The sequence below is a fragment of the Triturus cristatus genome, chromosome 11 (assembly GCF_964204655.1).
Source record: "Triturus cristatus chromosome 11, aTriCri1.1, whole genome shotgun sequence".
NCBI lineage: Eukaryota > Metazoa > Chordata > Amphibia > Caudata > Salamandridae > Triturus > Triturus cristatus.
In genome coordinates, this window is record NC_140594.1 from 786,619,520 (window position 1) to 786,640,058 (window position 20,539).

Consider the following 20,539-nt stretch of genomic DNA (forward strand, 5'->3'; position numbering starts at 1 on the left):
AGGAAGATCCTTCTCCTACCTGGCGGCCAAGACATGGAACTCCCTCCCCATCCACCTCCGGACAACCCAGGACCATCTCGCCTTCAGGAAGCAACTCAAGACCTGGCTGTTCGAGCAGTTACTTTCCTCCCCCAGCGCCTTGAGACCCTCCAGGTGAGTAGTGCGCTATACAAATGCCATTGATTGATTGAACCCTTGCACATAGGCTACGGGCGCAAATGGAAGGACCATTCCCAACAAAAGTAGGGGAATTACTTTTTTCGGGCCAAATGGGTCACGCCGGATACATTAAATACTCGTGGACCTCATGTTATGGCCAATTGTAGTAGACATGTCCGTAACCCAGACATGTGAGAGTGACCATAACCCCTTAGCCTGACAATTGAGCATCCGTGGGTGGAAAGGATCGCTCCCGTTCTCCTTGCCACAAGGAAGGTGATTCTATCAAATGACAAATGCCGGCTCAAATGGTCCACAATCCTGGTGAATGAACGCAAGCTTAGTATTTTAAAATGCGATCTCGAGAACCCTCTGGGGTGTTGTTTCCTTGGACAAGCGACACGGTCACACCAACTAGTAGTGCTCTACATTCCACGTATTTTAATCATTTGGCAAGAAACTTTATTGTTCCCGCACATAAGGCCCGCCCTATTAAGGCGAAACCGACCAAAACGACCACATGGTTCTCAAAGGAGTGCAGATCCTTAAAAACGGCTGTCCTTAGCCCTAAGGCAAAAGGACATCCCGTTAATTCGGGAACTGAGGAGGCAATACAAACTGGAGAAGCATAAGGCCAAGAGGGAATGGGATGAAAGGAGGTGGGAAGAACTTGGGGAGTCCATCTTGCACGCAGATACCAGGATGTTCTGGATACTCGTGGGCATTGTCAACCACAAAAGGTCTCCACCTCTGGCTAATAACATCCCAGCCAATGTGTGGCAAAAACAATTTGGAGCCCTGTACTTGATCCTCCTCAGTCATGACAATTAACTAGCAGTGCCTGTCCCACTCCAATCATCACATGATCTTTTTTTCACTAGAGACGAAATACTGACCTCTCTGGATGCAATCGTACCTGCCAAAGCCCCCGGCCCAGATGGCATCCTAGGAGACCTCTTTTGATCTGACAGGGCAAATTGGGCAACATATATACTGACACTCTCCAATGCCACTGCAGGTGGAGGGAGGATCCCAGAATCCTGGAAGGGGACTGAAGTGATTCCTATTTTTAAAAAGGGGAACAGGTCTAACCCTTCTAACTATCGGCCAATTAGCCTGATCGACTATGTCCAGAAAGTCGTTTGTCGATCATCCTAGCTAAAATCTCGGATTGGATGGAAGAGAATGGCTTCCTCTCCCGCCCTCCAAGCAAGCTTTCGAAGGAAAATTGGCACAGTCAACCAGGTCTTTCTCCTTCTCATGCTCTATTGAAAGGTAGTTTTGCTTGACAAAGGGAGCTTAAACATCGCATTCATATATTTAAAATCTGCCTTTGACCTCATTCCCAGGGACAATCTATGGCAGGTGCTCAGTGAGATTGAGCATGCCACAGAGTATCCTTACACTCCTAGTCAGCCTTCATGAGGAGAACTTTGCCAGGGTCAGATGGGGCAGCCAGGGACAGGTCACCGATACCATTGAAGTACAGCGGGGGTTCTCCAAGGCTGTGTCTTGGCTCCAACCTTGTTTACACAATATATCAACCATGTTGTTGAGCTCCTATCAGCCACTTCTGTGGACGCCCCTACTGTTTGACCGACATGCACTATTGAGCAACCACTTTTGGAACATATTCCTCTGCTGCATTTTTGGCATATTTGTGAATTTCCAAAATCAATGTAAAACCTGTTTGCAAGCGTGTGGTTAAAAAAACTGACTGGATGTTACCAGGATAAGGGGTGGTAAATGTATAGCCTTTGAAGCAAGTAGCAATGTGCTGCAGTCTTGGGTGTACTACTTTAACAAACTGCTTGATCTTGGGCAAATCGTACACTCACAGCTTGTTGTACTGTTTTACAAAGTTTGACTCAGAGCAATCCAGCACCTGCTCCTGGCAGCTGCAGTTCAGCCAGCAATGGGGGCGTTAGCTTGGTGAAGTAAAAAGTGTGGCACATGCTAAGGGATGGGTTACTCCCTCATAAATGTGGTAGACCCATCTGCCATATTATATGTACCTTATCTCCTATGCCAGTGTAATATGATGGACGGGATGTACCCCACATTTCTGATGGAGCAATCCATTCATCAAGTTCTAAATCTGGAACTAAGGGACCGATTAAAATGGCGGGCGGGCGGACTTACGTATGCCCTGCACCCTATCGGGGATTGGGATTGCCCGACAGGCTGTCGGCGGTCCCGCAGTAGCCATTGTGAGGCGACCACCACCACGGGGGTTGCAATGCCTATATTTTGCACTGTAAAAAAAGAGACACTTTACATATCCCTGCACTACGTGTCAGGCACCATGTGGTGCCTGCCACATGGTGCAGGGATATGTAGGGGGCACCATAGGAGACCCCCAGGTCCCTTGTATGAGGGCCAGAGGGTAAGGGGGGCAGCCAATGTCTCTTTCAGCAAGACTTTTCATGAAGTGTTTACCGCCATGAAAGAGCAGGCGGAAAGGAACATTGTAATGCCTACGCCGGTGACTGGTAGGCACCGCCACCTTTATGGGCATTACAAACCGTCCAATGGTCCGAGGCGCTCCCTGACCCCGTAAGATTAGTGTTCGACGGTCTTTCCACCCCTGACCGTCCGCCCGCCATCGTAATGTGGTGGGGAATATGCTTTCCAGCGATGGCGGTGGGACCGCCACTGACAAGCTGTCCACCACCATCGTAATCTGGCCCTAAGTTGCTAGGATCTGTTTACGAGATCAGTGTCTTGGCCCAAGTTCAATGTGTGCAAGTGTGGGTTCAGCTTTTCTTTTTGTAGTTCAAGGAATTCATAACATTGCTTTTGGAATTTAAAATGTAATGACTAGGTTTCTGTGTTTCCTTTATGACTTGGTTTATAGGTCTTTCACCATATCACTCTCCGGAGCCAAAGATAGCAACAGGATAAAACATGTTACACATGAAGTACAGAACAATGTTCTATCTTCATATGATTTTAAAACAGAGGCTGCCTATAAGATGTTTTTATCCTGTTCATCTGTCAAGAGGGATGTGCTGCTGACAGACCCACAAAAAGCACACTGGCAAGCCATCTTTGGATTTTTCTCCTCTTTTTATTAAACCAATGATTTTAATTCTCACCATGATTACCAGATAATGTCTAATCAGTCAAAAAATAGCATGTCTCCCCGCAAGACCTAACCTCTCTGCTCAGAAAGGCTGCAGCCTGCACGTGCGTCTTTAAAAAGTGTACTAATGTGAAATTGCTAGTTTCATTTTAAGCCTCACCACTTTCAAACTTCACCCTCTACCACTGGCATTCCAATGTGTTGTCAGCCAAATGTAAGAGGGCAGCACTTAGTTCCATACTCTGGAATCACCAACAGCCTCAGAATCTGTACAAGTCCAAGTTGGTCAGCAGCCTAGTGCAAGTTCCAGTCCAGTGGATTTCACAAGTTCAAATGTTTAGCTAACTGGAGTTGGTCAGAGTGTCCATCCTCAGTGAGAATTCTTGGAAGGTCATCTTCCCATAATGCACAGCTCTAGTCACTGCCCATGTGAGATGACCAAGTGAAACTGCAGGGGCTCCTCTGACAGACATTTATATGGATTTGCTCCAGACAGCCCAAAACCCCCAAAAAAGAATGAGAGAAGAAGAAGTGGAGGATGGGCTTGCCTATTCTGAAAAGTATACATCCTCCACCTTGCAAATGGCAATCTTACACAAAGTAAATGTTTGTGTACCTGATGGCTAACATTAAAGGCACCGTGAAAGTTGTCAAAGCTTTTATCATGTACGTTCATTGTAAGGTTTGTGAAGCTTATTGGAGTTCTGATTGCATATAATAACCACAAGCATTATATTTATTGAAGTGGAACTGCCTTAATGAGACTACCAGGTGGGAAGATTAGTTCAGTCTATCCTCTCCAAAGGCCCACCAAAAGTGTGACCGTGGGGAGCTTCATGTGCAATTTGAAGAGTCCTTCACAAGCAGAAAGCACACAAACTGTTGCGGAAAAGTAAAAACACAGGATAACCTTCACAGGCAAAGGACAAAAGTGCACAGGACACAGGTGATAAAGAAAATTTATCACCCATGTTATAAACAAACTCCACTTGTCTCCCCCTCGTACTTGAATCCACTTTAAAATGGCATGCATCACTCACAAAGCCTTCCTGTCAGTTCTTTACCTCTGTTTCAATGACAAAATTCTCATCATAGGAGGGAGAAGAAAAACCTGAAGCAAATATGTCAAATTTTGGAAATCCAGAAAGAAAAACAAATACATGGACATTAAATAAAGCCGCCTTTTAATGCTTATCCCCAAGACTCTGAAACCATCGGCACAAGGATCTCTGACTTTTTCCCATCCTACTCTCTTTTAGTTGAAACAAAGAAAAAACAATGACTCAGGGCATATCTGAAATATTTTATTTTGAAGGCAGAAAGTGCATTCTGGCATTCCTGGCTAAAAAAGGCTGTGGCCTTTGCTTTCCTGTTTGAAGACCAGTTGTCAGATTTAGACATCATCGCCTATCACACAGGGATCTCTATGCCTTTAGAGCAGCCGCTGCTGCGGTCGTTGTTCTTGAGGCTAAAGAGTTTGCCAAGCAAACATCTGTTTTTAAGGAATAAACTCTCAAAGTTAGAGTTTGTTTGTGAAAAAGAAATAAAATCAACAACCTTGATTCAAAATAGGTTTTCTCCCATCACGTTGAGCCATTGACCGACTTCCCTGCTCTGGTCCTCCTCGAAGGACTGAGAAGGGAAATGTAGGGACGGTCACTATGACCTGGTTGCCCATTAGTGGTCAGGTCAAGAGTGTCCACTGGTGGAGTCTATTGAGAATCCACTGGCGAAAATCCTTTGGTCCCCAACTCTCGTTGGGGTGGGATCTGCCAATCAATCAATCAATCTGATTTGTTTATGAGTCACTTGTCTAAGGTTCAATGTGTTACCTATTTCATGATAAACACTCAGTTGACATGTGGCTGGGTCAGCACTACACAAAGACCACAAATAATAAATATAAATTGAAATAAATGTGAATGACTGAGTGCAGCTGGACATGTGTTTGATTCTTCCTCAGCCTTGCCAGAATTTTAGAGCCATAGACATTTCATTAAATCTTTTGATTTCTCTGTTGGTCTGTCCGTCTTCTTTTGCACTTAGGACCTCATTTATGGGGATTTGGCTTAGGGCAGCGCAGCAAGTCAAGTCAGCTTGCTTCGCTCTCCTATGCCAAAGTGAAAAAGGACAGGAATGTGCAGTTTTTATGCAATACAGTGCATTCTTGTTCTTTCTACATTCACTGGTGCCGTTTTGGTAGCCTACCGCCAATACAGGCACACTTGCACCATGTTGCAACGGTGCCTGTGTTGTCAACAGGATTGTTTTTGTGCAGGAAGGGACGCCTTCCTGTACAGAAACAATCCTAAGACTCATTTTTATCATTCTATGTATGCTGCAGAAATCGGAATACAGCACACTTAGAAAGAGGAAAAAATCAGGAGAATAAAGGTATTTCTCCTTGTTATCCTCACCTCAGGAGGCATAACGTTTATGCACTCCCCCAGGCTTACATGCTCTTGTTTATCTGGGAAAGTGTCAAAATCCATGAGTTCTGAAATGGATGAGCCCACCAGAAAGCCCATTGAACGCTTCCTGAGTACGGAGTAAGTTGATGGAGCATGATTTTTGTGACATAAAACCTGCTCTTATTAAACCCTCAGTAACACATACTAACAGTGTGCTGTGGGAAATTATTGTGAAAAGAATAGTTTGATATGGGAAAAAGGCTTTTGCGTACTAAATTACTAAAGTAGGCCGCAAAAACTAATAGGCCATAAATGTTGACTAACGGAAATTAAAAGACTAATGCTGATTTTATGCACACTATTAACATTTGTAGAAAATAAAGATTAACATCGGTTGCGCATGGAATGATGCAGCATTGGGAAAGTGTGTAAATGAAAAAAGCCTTACAAATTAATAATAATGCCTGTGTTTTGTTTTTAATAGAGGGTATGGGTTTTTATTCTGCATGAATTGAGGGTTAACACATTTACGAGATAAAAATGGAACAATTTGAAGGAAGGTGCACAAAATTTGCCCTTCAGAAAGTCCTGAGTGTCTGCCAAAAGTTTGTCAGTGAGCAAAGGGATGCTTCCTTTCGAGAGGTGCAGATGAGGAGAATTATACAAAGTTTGCAACAGAACCGGAGGGAAGGAAGTGGAGGAATAGCCATGGAGGGAATTTATATTTCCTGGGGTGGAAGCCGCTGACGTGATGAATAAACAGAACATTTAGTGAGATGAGCACAGTGAGTGTGGTGTGACAGTACACCCCCTTCCTCAACCAATCAAATGTAGAATAAACTTTTGTTTAGCTACAAATGTGGATTGGACATTTGGGTTTAGGGTATAATTGAGGTGCCTGGTGGGAGGGGTTGTAGGCAGATTTGCAGTTTGTTGGGAGATCGTCGCTGTCGTCCGTTTGCTGTCTTTACCTGGTTGTCCCTGTCGGCTGGTTCCTGACTTAGTCTTTGCCTTATCAATTCTTCTTGAGGGGCCTTACTGCTCTCATGGCCAGAAGATAGTTTTCTAGTTCAATTGGGTTAGTATAAACAGAAAACTGAATTTGCATAATTAATTGCAAAATGTGTTTTGTCTCTGAACCTTTCATCTCTTCTCCTTTCCACTCCTTCATTGCATTTCTGATTTGAGATGTATTCCTTGTCATTATTTCTCTGATATTGTTTCACTGTGATGATCTATGATTTGTTCTGTATTTCGGTACTGAATGAGCATTTATCCACATTTTTTAGATAAACATTATAAAATTTCAAACAAGTCCGTCTTTAATGGAGATGTTATTTAGTTTATGGGTATTTTTAACCAAAAAAATCAATAAAGAATGGACCACTTGTCCTGTGTAGCCAGGGTCTTTTTTGTGTTGATTCCGTCATAAAAACCCCTCATAACTGTACACAGGTGGAAATGGCGGTATATTTTGATTCACCGCTTCAGTGTACTATTGCAGCATCATCATAGGGTCTTTTGTTTGTATGTATGCTGACCTCCACCAGGAGGAAGACCAACTGGTTTTACAGTAGCGTCCAGGCATAAAAAGCAGAAATAAAAAGAGGGTGTGATTGTGCTCAGGTATAGTGAGGGTAAAATTCTCTATATCATTTTTTCAGAAGAATCTTTATTTAAAGAATGTTGATATGAGAAGTTAAAAATTAGAGTGCGGGTATAGACCGAGTTACTGGTCTACCGTACTTTCATGGTTCGTGGGTCAACATGTTTCAGCCTTCTGTTGTAGTCTAAAGGCTTTCGTCAGGACCGAATTTAATTCAGGAAACGCGTTGTGGCTCCTGATATCGTGGTTATTATCCACTTGTTTTTTGAGAAGTCAGATCCGTGGTATCTGTACCTATTGGAGAAAGGAAAAATTAAATGCGTTTGGATAATCCTATTCCTTTAAACTTCCTGTATATATCATACATTATGCCTTAAGTGACTCACTTGTGGGGCTACTGTTATAATCAACACATAGTAGGGTTGATAACTGCGTGATCTTACTGGGTCACTCAGGTTGTCTAGTTCTGGGAAAATGGGGAAAAGTGAAAGGAGTCTGGCTACATAAAGAAAGAGGAACTTCGATGTAAATTAAATTTTGAAATTAAAAATAAAATATTACAAATTAAGAGAAGTAGGGGCGCTCTATCTTATTCTCTGTAGTGCCTTAGTATTGTAGGCTCTAAGGTTTCTTAGTGTAGAAGGAGGGTAGAGCGTGTTTGCAATAACCTATGAGGCGTGGTTGGTAAAATGAAGGGACATCGCGAGTTAGCCGCATCTTGGATCATGTGTGCGAAAACTCAAATGGTGATGACTCAAAATTCTGGTTTTCAATTAAAAGTATAGAAAACATTGGTGGCCTTATTCTCATGTGGTCACCAATGTGTTCTGATTCAAATGGTCGCTAGATAGAAGTCGTATCATGGTGCTATCTGTTAGTATTCCCATGCGGTCATGCTAATTGAAAGTCGTTCGCTGTCGATGTCGTTCTTACAGAGATAAACGACAGAAAGGAAATAAGGTGTATAATACATCGTTACCTTGCAGATGCGTGATATTAATTTCCTCCGGGTACCGAACGGCACATTCAGAACTCAGTTCTGGAACAATAAAATAGGAGGATACACAGGAGGTTAAAGGCGCCTTACTTTGTTTGGAGACTCGTATTCCTGATGGCGGCCATCGTAGCTTACCGATTCTGTCAAGTCATTTGCTTGTTCTGGCTCTGTTCGCGGTAACCCCCGGTGACGCGGGACCGCTTAGAGCTCGGATTTACATAGTGTCCTGGAAACAGGTGCTGAGATAGAAGAAAGACTCATGTGGTATTTGCGGTTGGCAGAGGTGGTTGGCATAAGTAACGGACCCAAAAAGAGATAAATTGTGTTAGTCAAATATTAATCGTAGTGTCTCTTTTATGGTGCCTGTTCAGTTAATGTGCTTGTGATGGGAATGCTATGTTAATTATTTTAATGGGTAAACAAAGGCAGTTATTAGTTCACGAGAGGCATTTGCAGTTAATCAGCTCGTGATAGGGCAATTTTGGGAGTGCTCTCCTATATATAATATATATGGATGTAATGTGGTATCGTTCCTAGGGTGTGTTGGCATGGTATCTGATGACTGCATGATCAAGGGACATGTATAGCAGTATAAGTATTCTACAACTGTGTGTCAGAGAACTGGATTACAGTTTACGTGCTGCCTTATGCCAGTGTATGCCACGGGATATTATCGTTCAAACCTCTTTTGTCAGTCTCAAGGCGATAAATCCAACGTTGTTCCTTTTCAAAGAGGACTCGTTCGGCATTGTTACCTTTGATCCGTAAGCTTTCAAGGATTACCCATTTAAGATCGCTGGCATTATGGTTGTTTTCTATATAATGTCTGCTCATCTTGGTGGTTAATCTTTTGCAATTCACATTGCTTTTGTGTTCACTTATGCGTTGTTTTATTTTGCGGCATGTCATCCCTATGTATCTTAGATCACAGGGACAGACAATCATGTAAATCACATGTGTAGTATTACAGTTTGTATGCTGACGTAATGTCCAGGTGAGGTTTGGAAGGAGTTGAATGGTTTTAGTAATTTTAGTCAGATTACATACTGAGCACGAACCGCATGGATAGTGTCCTAGGATCGGTTTGAGGTTCCATGCTGAAGTGATGGTTACTCTTGTTGTGTTAGGTGCCGGTCTCGTGTGCACTAAATAGTCGTTGATATTCCTGGTTCTTCTGTTTGCAAATCTGAGTTTGGGCCATTGTAGTGTATTTGACGTTAGAATCCTCCAATTTCTATTCACGATTTTCTTCACTGTGTTCGTTATTGTGTTGTATGCAGTAACACAGGTCAATAGGTCCTCTGGTTCTTCTCGTACAGTCATTTGTAGGAGATTTTCTCTGGGTTGATTGCGGGCTCTTTTTTGGCACTTATTTATGGTTTTTAATGGATAGTCTCTCCTCGCCAGTTTGTCTCCCAGTTCTTTCGCTTGTGTCTTGTAATCCTTAAGGTTGCTGCAGTTTCTTTTCAGGTGTAGGAATTGACTGTATGGTAGATTGTCTCTTAAAGGACGAGGGTGAAAACTGTTGTATGATAGTATGCTGTTCTTTGCTGTAGGTTTATAGTATGTCTTGGTCTGAAGAGTGCTGTTCTCCGTGTAGACTGTGACATCCACAAAGTCAAGTTGTCTCCTGTCAGATGTGCATGTAAACTTCAGGCACTCATCTCTGGTGTTTATCCATCCTAAGAATTCTTGTAGTGCTTCCTTGCTGTCCTCCCATATCATGATGACGTCATCAATATAGCGTCGCCAGAATCTTACTTGTGTCAGAAAGGGGTTACTGGGGTTCTGTATGTGTTGTTGTTCGAAGTCACTCACATACAGTCCCGCCACACTTGGGGCGAATGTACTTCCCATAGAAGTTCCGTGGCGTTGTTTGAACAGGGTACCTTCATACTCAAAATAATTCTCAGTGAGAGCTAACCTGCAGCATTCTAACACGAAATGTCTTGGTGTTCTGTAGTTCCAAATTCCGGAAAATAAGATGTTTTTCAAAGTGTCCAGTGTCTTCTGTTGTGGGAGGCTGGTATATAGGCTCTCTACATCCAGTCCTACCAGGTACATGGTGTTCTCGTCATGGTCTTGGCCTTCTAGTTGATTCAAAAGGTCTCGGGTGTCTTTCAAATATGTGGGTGTATTCTGCACCAAGGGTTTGAGGAACTGGTCGGCGAATTGTGACAAAGGTTCTAGTACAGATCCAATTCCTGAGACGATCGGTCGTCCTGGTGGTGGAGTTCTGTTCTTGTGAGTCTTAGGTAAAGAGTAGAAATAGGGTACCCTGGGAGACTTTGTCCTAAGAAAGTCTGCTTCATGTTTGGAGATCCATTGATTTATTTGTGCCTCTTCTACCATCAGGTCTACAGTTCTTTGAGGTGTCTTTGTTGGATCAATGTCAATTTTCTCGTAGAATTTCTGGTCTGAAAGTAGGTCTAAGCACTGTTTGTCGTATCCTTGTTTATCAAGGAGGACAATAGCTCCTCCTTTATCAGCCGGTTTGAAGACTAGATTTTCGTTCTTACTTAGGTCTTCCATTGCTCGTTTCTCCCGTTTTGTGATGTTGGTGTAAGGTTTTTTGGATAGGGGTTTGATGTTATCAACTTCTTTCATAATGGCCTGTTCAAACGCCTGTATTTCGATGGGGACCAGGTGGTTTGGGGGACAGAAAGTTAATTTTGGTCTCAGATTTGTATGACTTCTGGGGGTCTCATTCTCTTTTTGCATAAAGAAAGCCTTTAGTTTGATCTTTCTGCAAAACTCTGCCAGCTCGCACTTTACTTTGAAGATGTCTAATGTGGGAGTAGGAACAAAATCTAGTCCCTTGTTTAGTATATTTTCTTGATCTTCTGTGAGTATTGTGTCCGTCAGATTTATTACCAGTGATTCGCGGTGCTGGGGCCTGGTTGGTCTTTGGTCATGCTGCGGGTATGTACCTGTCTCTCCTGTTCGCTCCAGGTTACTCCTTTTCTCCTCCCTCGTTGGGTATATTGGCCTCTCCCTAAAAAAGGAGGTGGTTGTATATTCATCATAGGACCCCTCGTCTGTGGTCCCTGAAAGTATGGATTCATCCATCCTTGGAAGTCAGGTATGTATGGTTGGAAGTGATGCTGTGGTTGATCATAGTAGCGTGGCATTTGCCAGTTGTTCCCTAGCCGACGTTGGTTCCGTTTATATTGTCCTCTTCCTCATCTGGGGTTGGTACCATCATCACTGCTCCAGTCAGAGTTGTTACTGGATGTTTCTCCTGTTGAGTCCTCATCACCATGATCCGGTATGATATAGTCCTCTCTTGCATAGGGGTGCATCTTCTCAGCTGAGAACTTTTTAAGATCTTTACTCAATTTTTGTATCTTATTTTGGGTAATGTATTCCTTGGTTTCATTCATTTCTCTGTTTATTTCTTCCAGTCTCTTTTTGTATACAGAGATCTGAACTGTCGTTTTGAGTTTAGCTTCGCTCACTTGGATCTTTATTGTCAATGCCTCAACTAGTCTCGTGGCTGTTTTAATTATGAGTACCAGATAGTCTCTGGTACATTTCCACGAAATTGAGGACCAGTCTTTCCTGAATATCATATCTTTGAGAAAGATTCGGGGGGCATTTTGTACCCATAGTCCCTTCGGGGCAGCGTTGGCGCGAAGATATTCCTTCATAATTATGCCATGAACGGCAGTCCGCACTTGATCTTTCTTCATCTCAGTCATTTCTTCCCATTCGTTGGTCTGTGTTAAAGTTTGTGCTGGGTCTTTATATTGTAATAAAGATGATTCGCACAGAATTGCATTAACCTCTTTTTCTGAGTAGCACAGTCCTTGATTCTCAGCCATTTTCTCCCAAATCTTACTTCTAATTCTCTTTTGGTTTCAGAACCACTATTTGTGGTTGAAATATTGCAGGGATTCTACCACAATCTGGTGATCACTCTGGTTTAAATTCCCACAGCTGCACGCTGCTTAAATGTATAATAATCAATGAGGGGGGAAGGAGAAGCTGTGATCCATTCGGCTTCCAATGATTAGCAAAAAAAAACAATAAAGAATGGACCACTTGTCCTGTGTAGCCAGGGTCTTTTTTGTGTTGGTTCCATCATAAAAAACCCTCATAACTGTACACAGGTGGAAATAGCGGTATATTTTGATTCACCGCTTCAGTGTACTATTGCAGCATCATCATAGGGTCTTATGTTTGTATGTATGCTGACCTCCACCAGGAGGAAGACCAACTGGTTTTACAGTAGCGTCCAGGCATAAAAAGCAGAAATAAAAAGAGGGTGGGATTGTGCTCAGGTATAGTGAGGTTAAAATTCTCTATATCATTTTTTCAGAAGAATCTTTATTTAAAGAATGTTGATATGAGAAGTTAAAAATTAGTGCGGGTATAGACCGAGTTACTGGTCTACCATACTTTCATGGGTCGTGGGTCAACATGTTTCAGCCTTCTGTTGTAGTCTAAAGGCTTTCGTCAGGACTGAATTTAATTCAGGAAACGCATTGTGGCTCCTGATATCGTGGTTATTATCCACTTGTTTTTTGAGAAGTCAGATCCGTGGTATCTGTACCTATTGGAGAAACGAAAAATCAAATGCGTTTGGATAATCCTATTCCTTTAAACTTCCTGTATATATCATACATTATGCCTTAAGTGACTCACTTGTGGGGCTACTGTTATAATCAACACATAGTAGGGTTGATAACTGCGTGATCTTACTGAGTCACTCAGGTTGTCTAGTTCTGGGAAAATGGCGAAAAGTGAAAGGAGTCTGGCTACATAAAGAAAGAGGAGGTTTGATGTAAATTAAATTTTGAAATTAAAAATAAAATAATACCCATTAAGAGAAGTAGGGGCACTCTATCTTATTCTCTGTAGTGCCTTAGTATTGTAGGCTCTAAGGTTTCTTAGTGTTGAAGGAGGGTAGAGCGTGTTTGCAATAACCTATGAGGCGTAGTTGGTAAAATGAAGGGACACCGCGAGTTAGCCGCATCTTGGATCATGTGTGCGGAAACTCAAATGGTGATGCCTCAAAATTCTGGTTTTCAATTAAAAGTATAGAAAACATTGGTGGCCTTATTCTCATGTGGTCACCAATGTGTTCTGATTCAAATGGTCGCTAGATAGAAGTCGTATCATGGTGCTATCTGTTAGTATTCCCATGCGGTCATGCTAATTGAAAGTCGTTCGCTGTCGATGTCGTTCTTACAGAGAAACACGACAGAAAGGAAATAAGGTGTATAATATATCGTTACCTTGCAGATGCGTGATATTAACTTCCTCGGGGTACCGAACGGCACATTCGGAACTCAGTTCTGGAACAATAAAATAGGAGGATACACAGGAGGTTAAAGGTGCCTTACTTTGTTTGGAGACTCGTATTTCTGATGGCGGCCATCGTAGCATTGTAACAGAGCCAGAGCAAGCAAATGACTTGACGGAATCGGTAAGCTACGATGGCCGCCATCAGGAATACGAGTCTCCAAACAGAGTAAGGCGCCTTTAACCTCCTGTGTATCCTCCTATTTTATTGTTCCATAACTGAGTTCCGTATGTGCCGTTCGGTACCCCGAGGAAGTTAATATCACGCATCTGCAAGGTAACGATGTATTATACACCTTATTTCCTTTCTGTCGTGTATCTCTGTAAGAACGACATCGACAGCGAACAACTTTCAATTAGCATGACCGCATGGGAATACTAACAGATAGCACCATGATACGACTTCTATCTAGCGACCATTTGAATCAGAACACATTGGTGACCACATGAGAATAAGGCCACCAATGTTTTCTATACTTTTAATTGAAAACCAGAATTTTGAGTCATCACCATTTGAGTTTCCACACACATGATCCAAGATGCGGCTAACTCGCGATGTCCCTTCATTTTACCAACCACGCCTCATAGGTTATTGCAAACACGCTCTACCGTCCTTCATCACTTAGAAACCTTAGAGCCTACAATACTAAGGCACTACAGAGAATAAGATAGAGCACCCCTACTTCTCTTAATGGGTATTATTTTATTTTTAATTTCAAAATTTAATTTACATCGAAGTTCCTCTTTCTTTATGTAGCCAGACTCCTTTCACTTTTCGCCATTTTCCCAGAACTAGACAACCTGAGTGACCCAGTAAGATCACACAGTTATCAACCCTACTATGTGTTGATTATAACAGTAGCCCCACAAGTGAGTCACTTAAGGCATAATGTATGATATATACAGGAAGTTTAAAGGAATAGGATTATCCAAACGCATTTGATTTTTCCTTTCTCCAATAGGTACAGATACCACGGATCTGACTTCTCAAAAAACAAGTGGATAATAACCACGATATCAGGAGCCACAATGTGTTTCCTGAATTAAATTCGGTCCTGACGAAAGCCTTTAGACTACAACTGAAGGCTGAAACATGTTGACCCACGATCCATGAAAGTACGGTAGACCAGTAACTCGGTCTATACCCGCACTCTAATTTTTAACTTCTCATATCAACATTCTTTAAATAAAGATTCTTCGGAAAAAATGATATAGAGAATTTTAAACTCACTATACCTGCGCACAATCACACCCTCTTTTTATTTCTGCTTTTTATGCCTGGACGCTACTGTAAAACCAGTTGGTCTTCCTCCTGGTGGAGGTCAGCATACATACAAACAAAAGACCCTATGATGATGCTGCAATAGTACACTGAAGCGGTGAATCAAAATATACCGCCATTTTCACCTGTGTACAGTTATGAGGGGTTTTTATGACGGAACCAACACAAAAAAGACACTGGCTACACAGGACAAGTGGTCCATTCTTTATTGATTTTTTGTGCTAATCATTGGAAGCCGAATGAATCACAGCTTCTCCTTTCCCCCTCATTGATAATTATATATTTTTAACCAAGTATTAGTTTGCCAATCCCTATCAGCTATAATAAAAAATCACCGTCAATAAAAAAGTGGATACAAATTGGTCATTAGTAAGTTTTGGTAATCTGTTTAGTAATTCACTAACCCAGTGTGAAGGGACTTTGTTGGGTAATGAGATTGGGCCTGGATTGTGAAAATGTATTTGCCCCTGATCGCTGGATCAAAGGCAATGCAGAGATTTGCACTGCCTTGCCTTACTCCATATCTAAGAGGCCATTAAAAGCCATGCATTGTCACTTTGAGTGGCCACATATATATGATTTTGTGATATGCCCTGCCAGAGCGTCGCAAAAAGTGGCGCTCCGGCAGCACAAGGGACTCCTAAATATGCCCTTTAGAGTTCTAATCAGCAAGAGCACATGTTGAGCCTGCTTCCTCTAACACAAGTAATGAGACACTGCTTCCTCTACCTCTCCCCAAAGCAGTGCAACATAAAGAACATTTTACTAATAAAAAAATAAACTGTTGGCTGTGGTAATGTTTACATCCCGAAGGTTTGCTTTACATTCTGTTAAATATGTAGCCATTGGAAAGACTGCAGTGCCTTTGCACAATGTCATCTCCGTGCATTCCCTGTAATTAAAGGTAGCATAGCCTCCAAGAATGGATTTGAAATTCTATAAAATACTGTAGAATCATAAAAATGTAAATTTGTATTAATTTGGGGTGTTAGTAAAATATTATGACAAAACTGGTGGGTCATACTCACGTTGCTATTGTGATTAGAAGCATGTATGATGCCTTAAATACCAGATATGCAGCATAACAAACCCAGATGTTAGGAATGAAGCGCATGAGAAACAAAGCTCCAGCGTCCAATCCAGTAAAAATGGCCAGAGCCAATTCTCCAGAAAGATCCCAATTGATTTTGACATAACCCACTGAAAAGGATGTCACAGCACCTAAAAAGTGCCAAAAGGAAAATATGAAATTAAGTTTTTCAACCAGCACACAACATTCCATGCTTTTCATTCTCATAAATTGACAACTGATCCTTCCGAACTACACAGATTAGAGCAGTGCCCCCAAACCTTTTATTTAGAACCACAACTGACTTTTTAGTATGACAAACGTTCGTGACCCAACTTAATGGACATCACGTAGGGGTAAACAACGTTTACCGCAAAACTTTGTCCCCGCAGGTAATCACAAAGCGGTCGTTACAACGACCGTGTTGTGATTCCGCATACCATTACTCCGCAAGTCAGAACAACGACTTGCGGGGGGTTGGGGGGGGGGGGGGGAAGGTGTTGGATTTAAAATCCACCACCTTCCCTAGTGTCCACACAGACTGGATTTGGAATAGTAAATTATACTATTCCAACATCCAGCGCACCCCCTCCGCAACTCGTTGTTCCGACTTGCGGAGTAATGGTATGCGGAATCACAACGCGGTCGTTGTAACGATCGCGTTGTGTTTCCCTGCGGGGACAAAGAATGCGGGATAACGAGATAGATTCCACGTAGGCGAATTTTTTAAATTCCACTAAAGCAATTTCCTACTGAAATGGTCACTAAGTTTTCACAGACATTCAGCTTTACTGAAAACTTTATACTGCACACAAATGACAATGTGTGGAAATTGGGTTTCAGAGAATAGTTATTAGTTCTGCTTAACCTAGTAAAGTATCGTGATGTGTTCTGATCCTAATAAAATCTTTGTCTCTATCACATTAAAAAAATTACAAAAAAATGTGCTTTAGTTTTGTTTTCCTAACAGCTGAATGTGTACAGTTAATTTACAGGTATTTACATGTTTTTGCATGCTACGAAATAATGACATCTTACAGCTTTTCCTTTCACATTTCATGTATCCCAGCAAGATTGTGACATAATTTTATTTTTTCTTTTGCTCACAGCAAAGTGGGAGACAATTGTAAACACCAGTCCCCATATTAAACAAATAGGCTGCAGAAGACTTAGGGGCCTATTATGACCCTGGCGGTCTGACTGCAGGACCGCTGCTGTGGCAGTTGGGAGAATGCGCCACAGCCTGCAGCTTTCTGACTACGACAACACTGCAGCTATGGTGGCGTTCTGTCGGCGGTGTAATGATGGTGGCATGCTTTGGCTCATTGAGAGTCTGTAGCACATGTCCCCACTATGTCACCGCTGGTTGCACGTCAGTGCACTATGTTCCATGCGCCATTTTATGCACATGTGCCCCCACGCTCAGTCTTCAATTGGCAAACTCCAGGGGCCGCTGCTTCCCCAACCCCCACCACCACAGGATCCAAGATCCTGGCAGTTGCGGCAGTCTTGTGGCGTTGGACCCGCCACACTTGTAATGGGCGGTCGGACTGCTGAGGTTGCAGCGGTCGGAACGTCACTGCGGGTGCGACGATCTTGGGACCACCGTACTCGTAATTGGCCTCTTTACCTGACATTTGACCTCTGTCTTCGAAGCATGGAAAATGTGACAAGATAAATACAGAATTTAAAGCCATCATTATTTATTGTTTGGATTTTAGCAACTTACCAAACATCAGCTCATGACTCATAGTTTGAGAACCACTGGATTAGAGGATAATACATGTTTTTTTTTTTTAGAAGGGACTCTGTATCCAAATCAAGCTTGGTTAACCCCACAAAAAACATATTCTAAACCTCAGATACAACAGGAAACCCAATCTAAGTATATGAAGCAATTCAAAGACTAGAAATTTTCCGTCTTGAGGAGAGAGCGAGAGACTACCTGGCAGTGAAGTGGGGATGAAGCACAGAAATCCGAGATAGGAACTTATATAGTAGATGGTTAATGTGTCAATGATGCCATGGCATGGCAGCAGTGAGCAGAGAAAGAGGTGGTGGGGTGAATGAAGTGTTGTATTGCTGTTTAGATGGAAAAAGACGTAGGCCCTACCTGAAAAAATAGAGTTAAGAATGTAAGTTCTTCTACTAAAATAATGATTAAGTCATCAATTAGCTAGCTGGTCATCAAGAGCTAGAATTTGCTAACCTGAAATTAGCCTTGGTAGGAAACTGGGCTTCTCTCTTTAATGATATACCCCATTTTAGGGAGATGAGCAAAAAGGAATCAGAAAAGGTGTTAAAATAATTGTTTCAACAAACAATCGTCTTATACATCACATAAGAAATTTCCACTCGCATGTTTATATGATAGAATGGGGATATTAGGATTAACATTACTATGCTTCAAAAAACAAATCACAGTTCACATGATTTTCTTACACTATTGTAAATTTATGTTCAAATATTTTACAACGAACAAATAATGAATATTTGACTTGCTAGACATAAGCCATTTAATTGGTATGTTTTGTTTATCAACCACGGACCTTCTCAAAACAGAATTTGGTTGTCTGTCATAAAGTCATGTTTGACATGTTGACCTGCAACAATATTGCATCAACAATATTGTCTTATATATTATTGTAAAGGTAAATGTACCTAAGTGCAGATTTACTATTCATCAAGCCACATCTGCCTACCTTAAATGATCATTAATAATTGTGGATACAATATTTTTGTAGGTCAATATTTCGACCAAGATATGGTGGTATAACACCCCAGAATGTAGGACCAGGTTTACTAAACTATTTTGTAGTCAAAAAGGCTAAAGGCTCCGGTATGTTACTGAATAGCAATTCAGGCTTGTTGTGGGTATGTTCTGAATTGGTATATGGAAGGGCATGTTTCGGATGTAACTTCCAAATAGTAATACTCAATAGGATGGATGAATTTTTTGTGGCCAAAATTATCTAGTCATAAACCATCAATATGAAGGTGGGTAGAGTAGAGGCAACAGATTTTTCCGAGGTAGTGATATTCCAATTTATTTCAAGAGTGTGGAGTGGGAGCAAACAGACCAGTCAGATGTTTTAAGGGGGAGGGTTTAGATATTTGTTGAAGAGAAGAAGATGCAGTTTCTTCTTGAAGTGAGTAAATAATTGATTGTCACGTAAGTCCTGAGACAGCGAGTTACAGATTCTGGGAGCATTCCCATAGAAGGAGCAGGTGCAAGATTCCTCTTTCTTAAATTTTGGCAGGATCAGGAGTAGTCTATAAGACCTTCAAAGAGGTCTATTTTGACCAGCTTTTGAAAATTTATTTGCGAGGTAGACTGGGTTTTACATGTAAAGAGCTTTGAGTTAGGCAAGACGTTTTGAGTATAGATCTTGCCTCGACTGGAAACCAGTTGAGCTGCTTCAGAGCGGGAGTGTTGTGGGCGAATAAGGATTGAACCATGGTCTTTAGACCTGCTTGTCAGCTAGGGTTGAACCGTGGATACAGTACTAGTTAGGTGTTAGATGTCTTTATCTGACGTGATTTTCATGTAGAGTTGGGTGTCATCTGCATAGAGATGGTTGGCAATTCTGGCTTGTTTCTGGATTATTGCAAGGGTCCCAAATATAGAGGTTGAATTGGACAGGAGACAGAATTGATCCTCGAGGAATTCCTTGCGAGACTGGGGCTGCATTTGAGGTAAAATTATTTAGTTTGATAAGCTGTGAGAGGGTGATTAAGAGGATGCCATGATTGACAGTATCAAAAGCAGCTGAGAGATCCAGGAGGACGAGGAGGCAAGCCTGGCCATCATCCAAAGATCAGTGCAGGTTGTCTATGATGTTCAGTATTGCAGTCTCTGTACTGCAGCCTTTCCTGAACCCAAATCGGAAGGTGCAGTGCAAGTTGTACTTTTCAATGTGGTTGTTGAGTTGTGCAAGCACACATTTTTCAATGGTTTTGGCAAGGAGAGAGAGGTTAGGTATAGGTCTGTTGTTATTAAGGTTGTTCTGGTCAGCATCTGTTTTTGTGGATGACTTGCCGAGCTTGAGGGGCGCTGACATGGAGCCGCTTGATAGGGAGGAGTTATTGATTTTGGTCCATATAGGAGAGATGATGCGACTAAGATTTTTAACAAGCTCAGTAAGTAGGGGGTTTGAGCTATGCAACATTGGCTTCATGCTAGTGAGTAATTTGAGGACTTCTTCATGGATATCGTTGAATTCAGCTTAGGTTGCCTCATTTTCCAATTGGCAGGGGTTGAGGTTGATGACCTGTGTTGCTGAGAGGGGAGACAATCATTATTTGGAGATAGGGCTTCGGGTGAACCCTTTTCACAAGGGGCATCCTTGGTGGGTAGTTCAAGAAAAAGTTGAATGATGACAAAAACATTTTTTAGGACTATGCAGTGGTGCATGTAACCACTGTTTACTGCTAACAAACATTTTGAAACTTTTACTTTCTTTCTTTTAAAAACATCCTGTTTTCCTTTAAGAAAAACAGACTGCATTGAAAAAAAGAAATACTTTATTTAAACTCAAACACAGACATGGTGGTCTGCTGATAATTGTAGTGGATTGAAATTTGCAATTTTTATCATTAATATACATGAGATAGGTCAAATTG

General features: G+C 41.8%; 1 protein-coding gene across 3 annotated transcripts in view; it reads right to left on the reverse strand.

The window, feature by feature from the left end:
• Positions 1 to 20,539, reverse strand: part of LOC146785442 (thiamine transporter 2-like) — a 383,376-nt gene that overhangs the window by 129,166 nt on the left and 233,671 nt on the right. For all 3 annotated transcript variants that reach the window (XM_085634500.1, XM_085634501.1, XM_085634502.1), the window contains exon 4: positions 15,876 to 16,068. In XM_085634500.1, the coding sequence (XP_085490626.1) occupies positions 15,876 to 16,068 (193 nt within the window). The remainder of the gene's footprint in view (positions 1 to 15,875; positions 16,069 to 20,539) is intronic.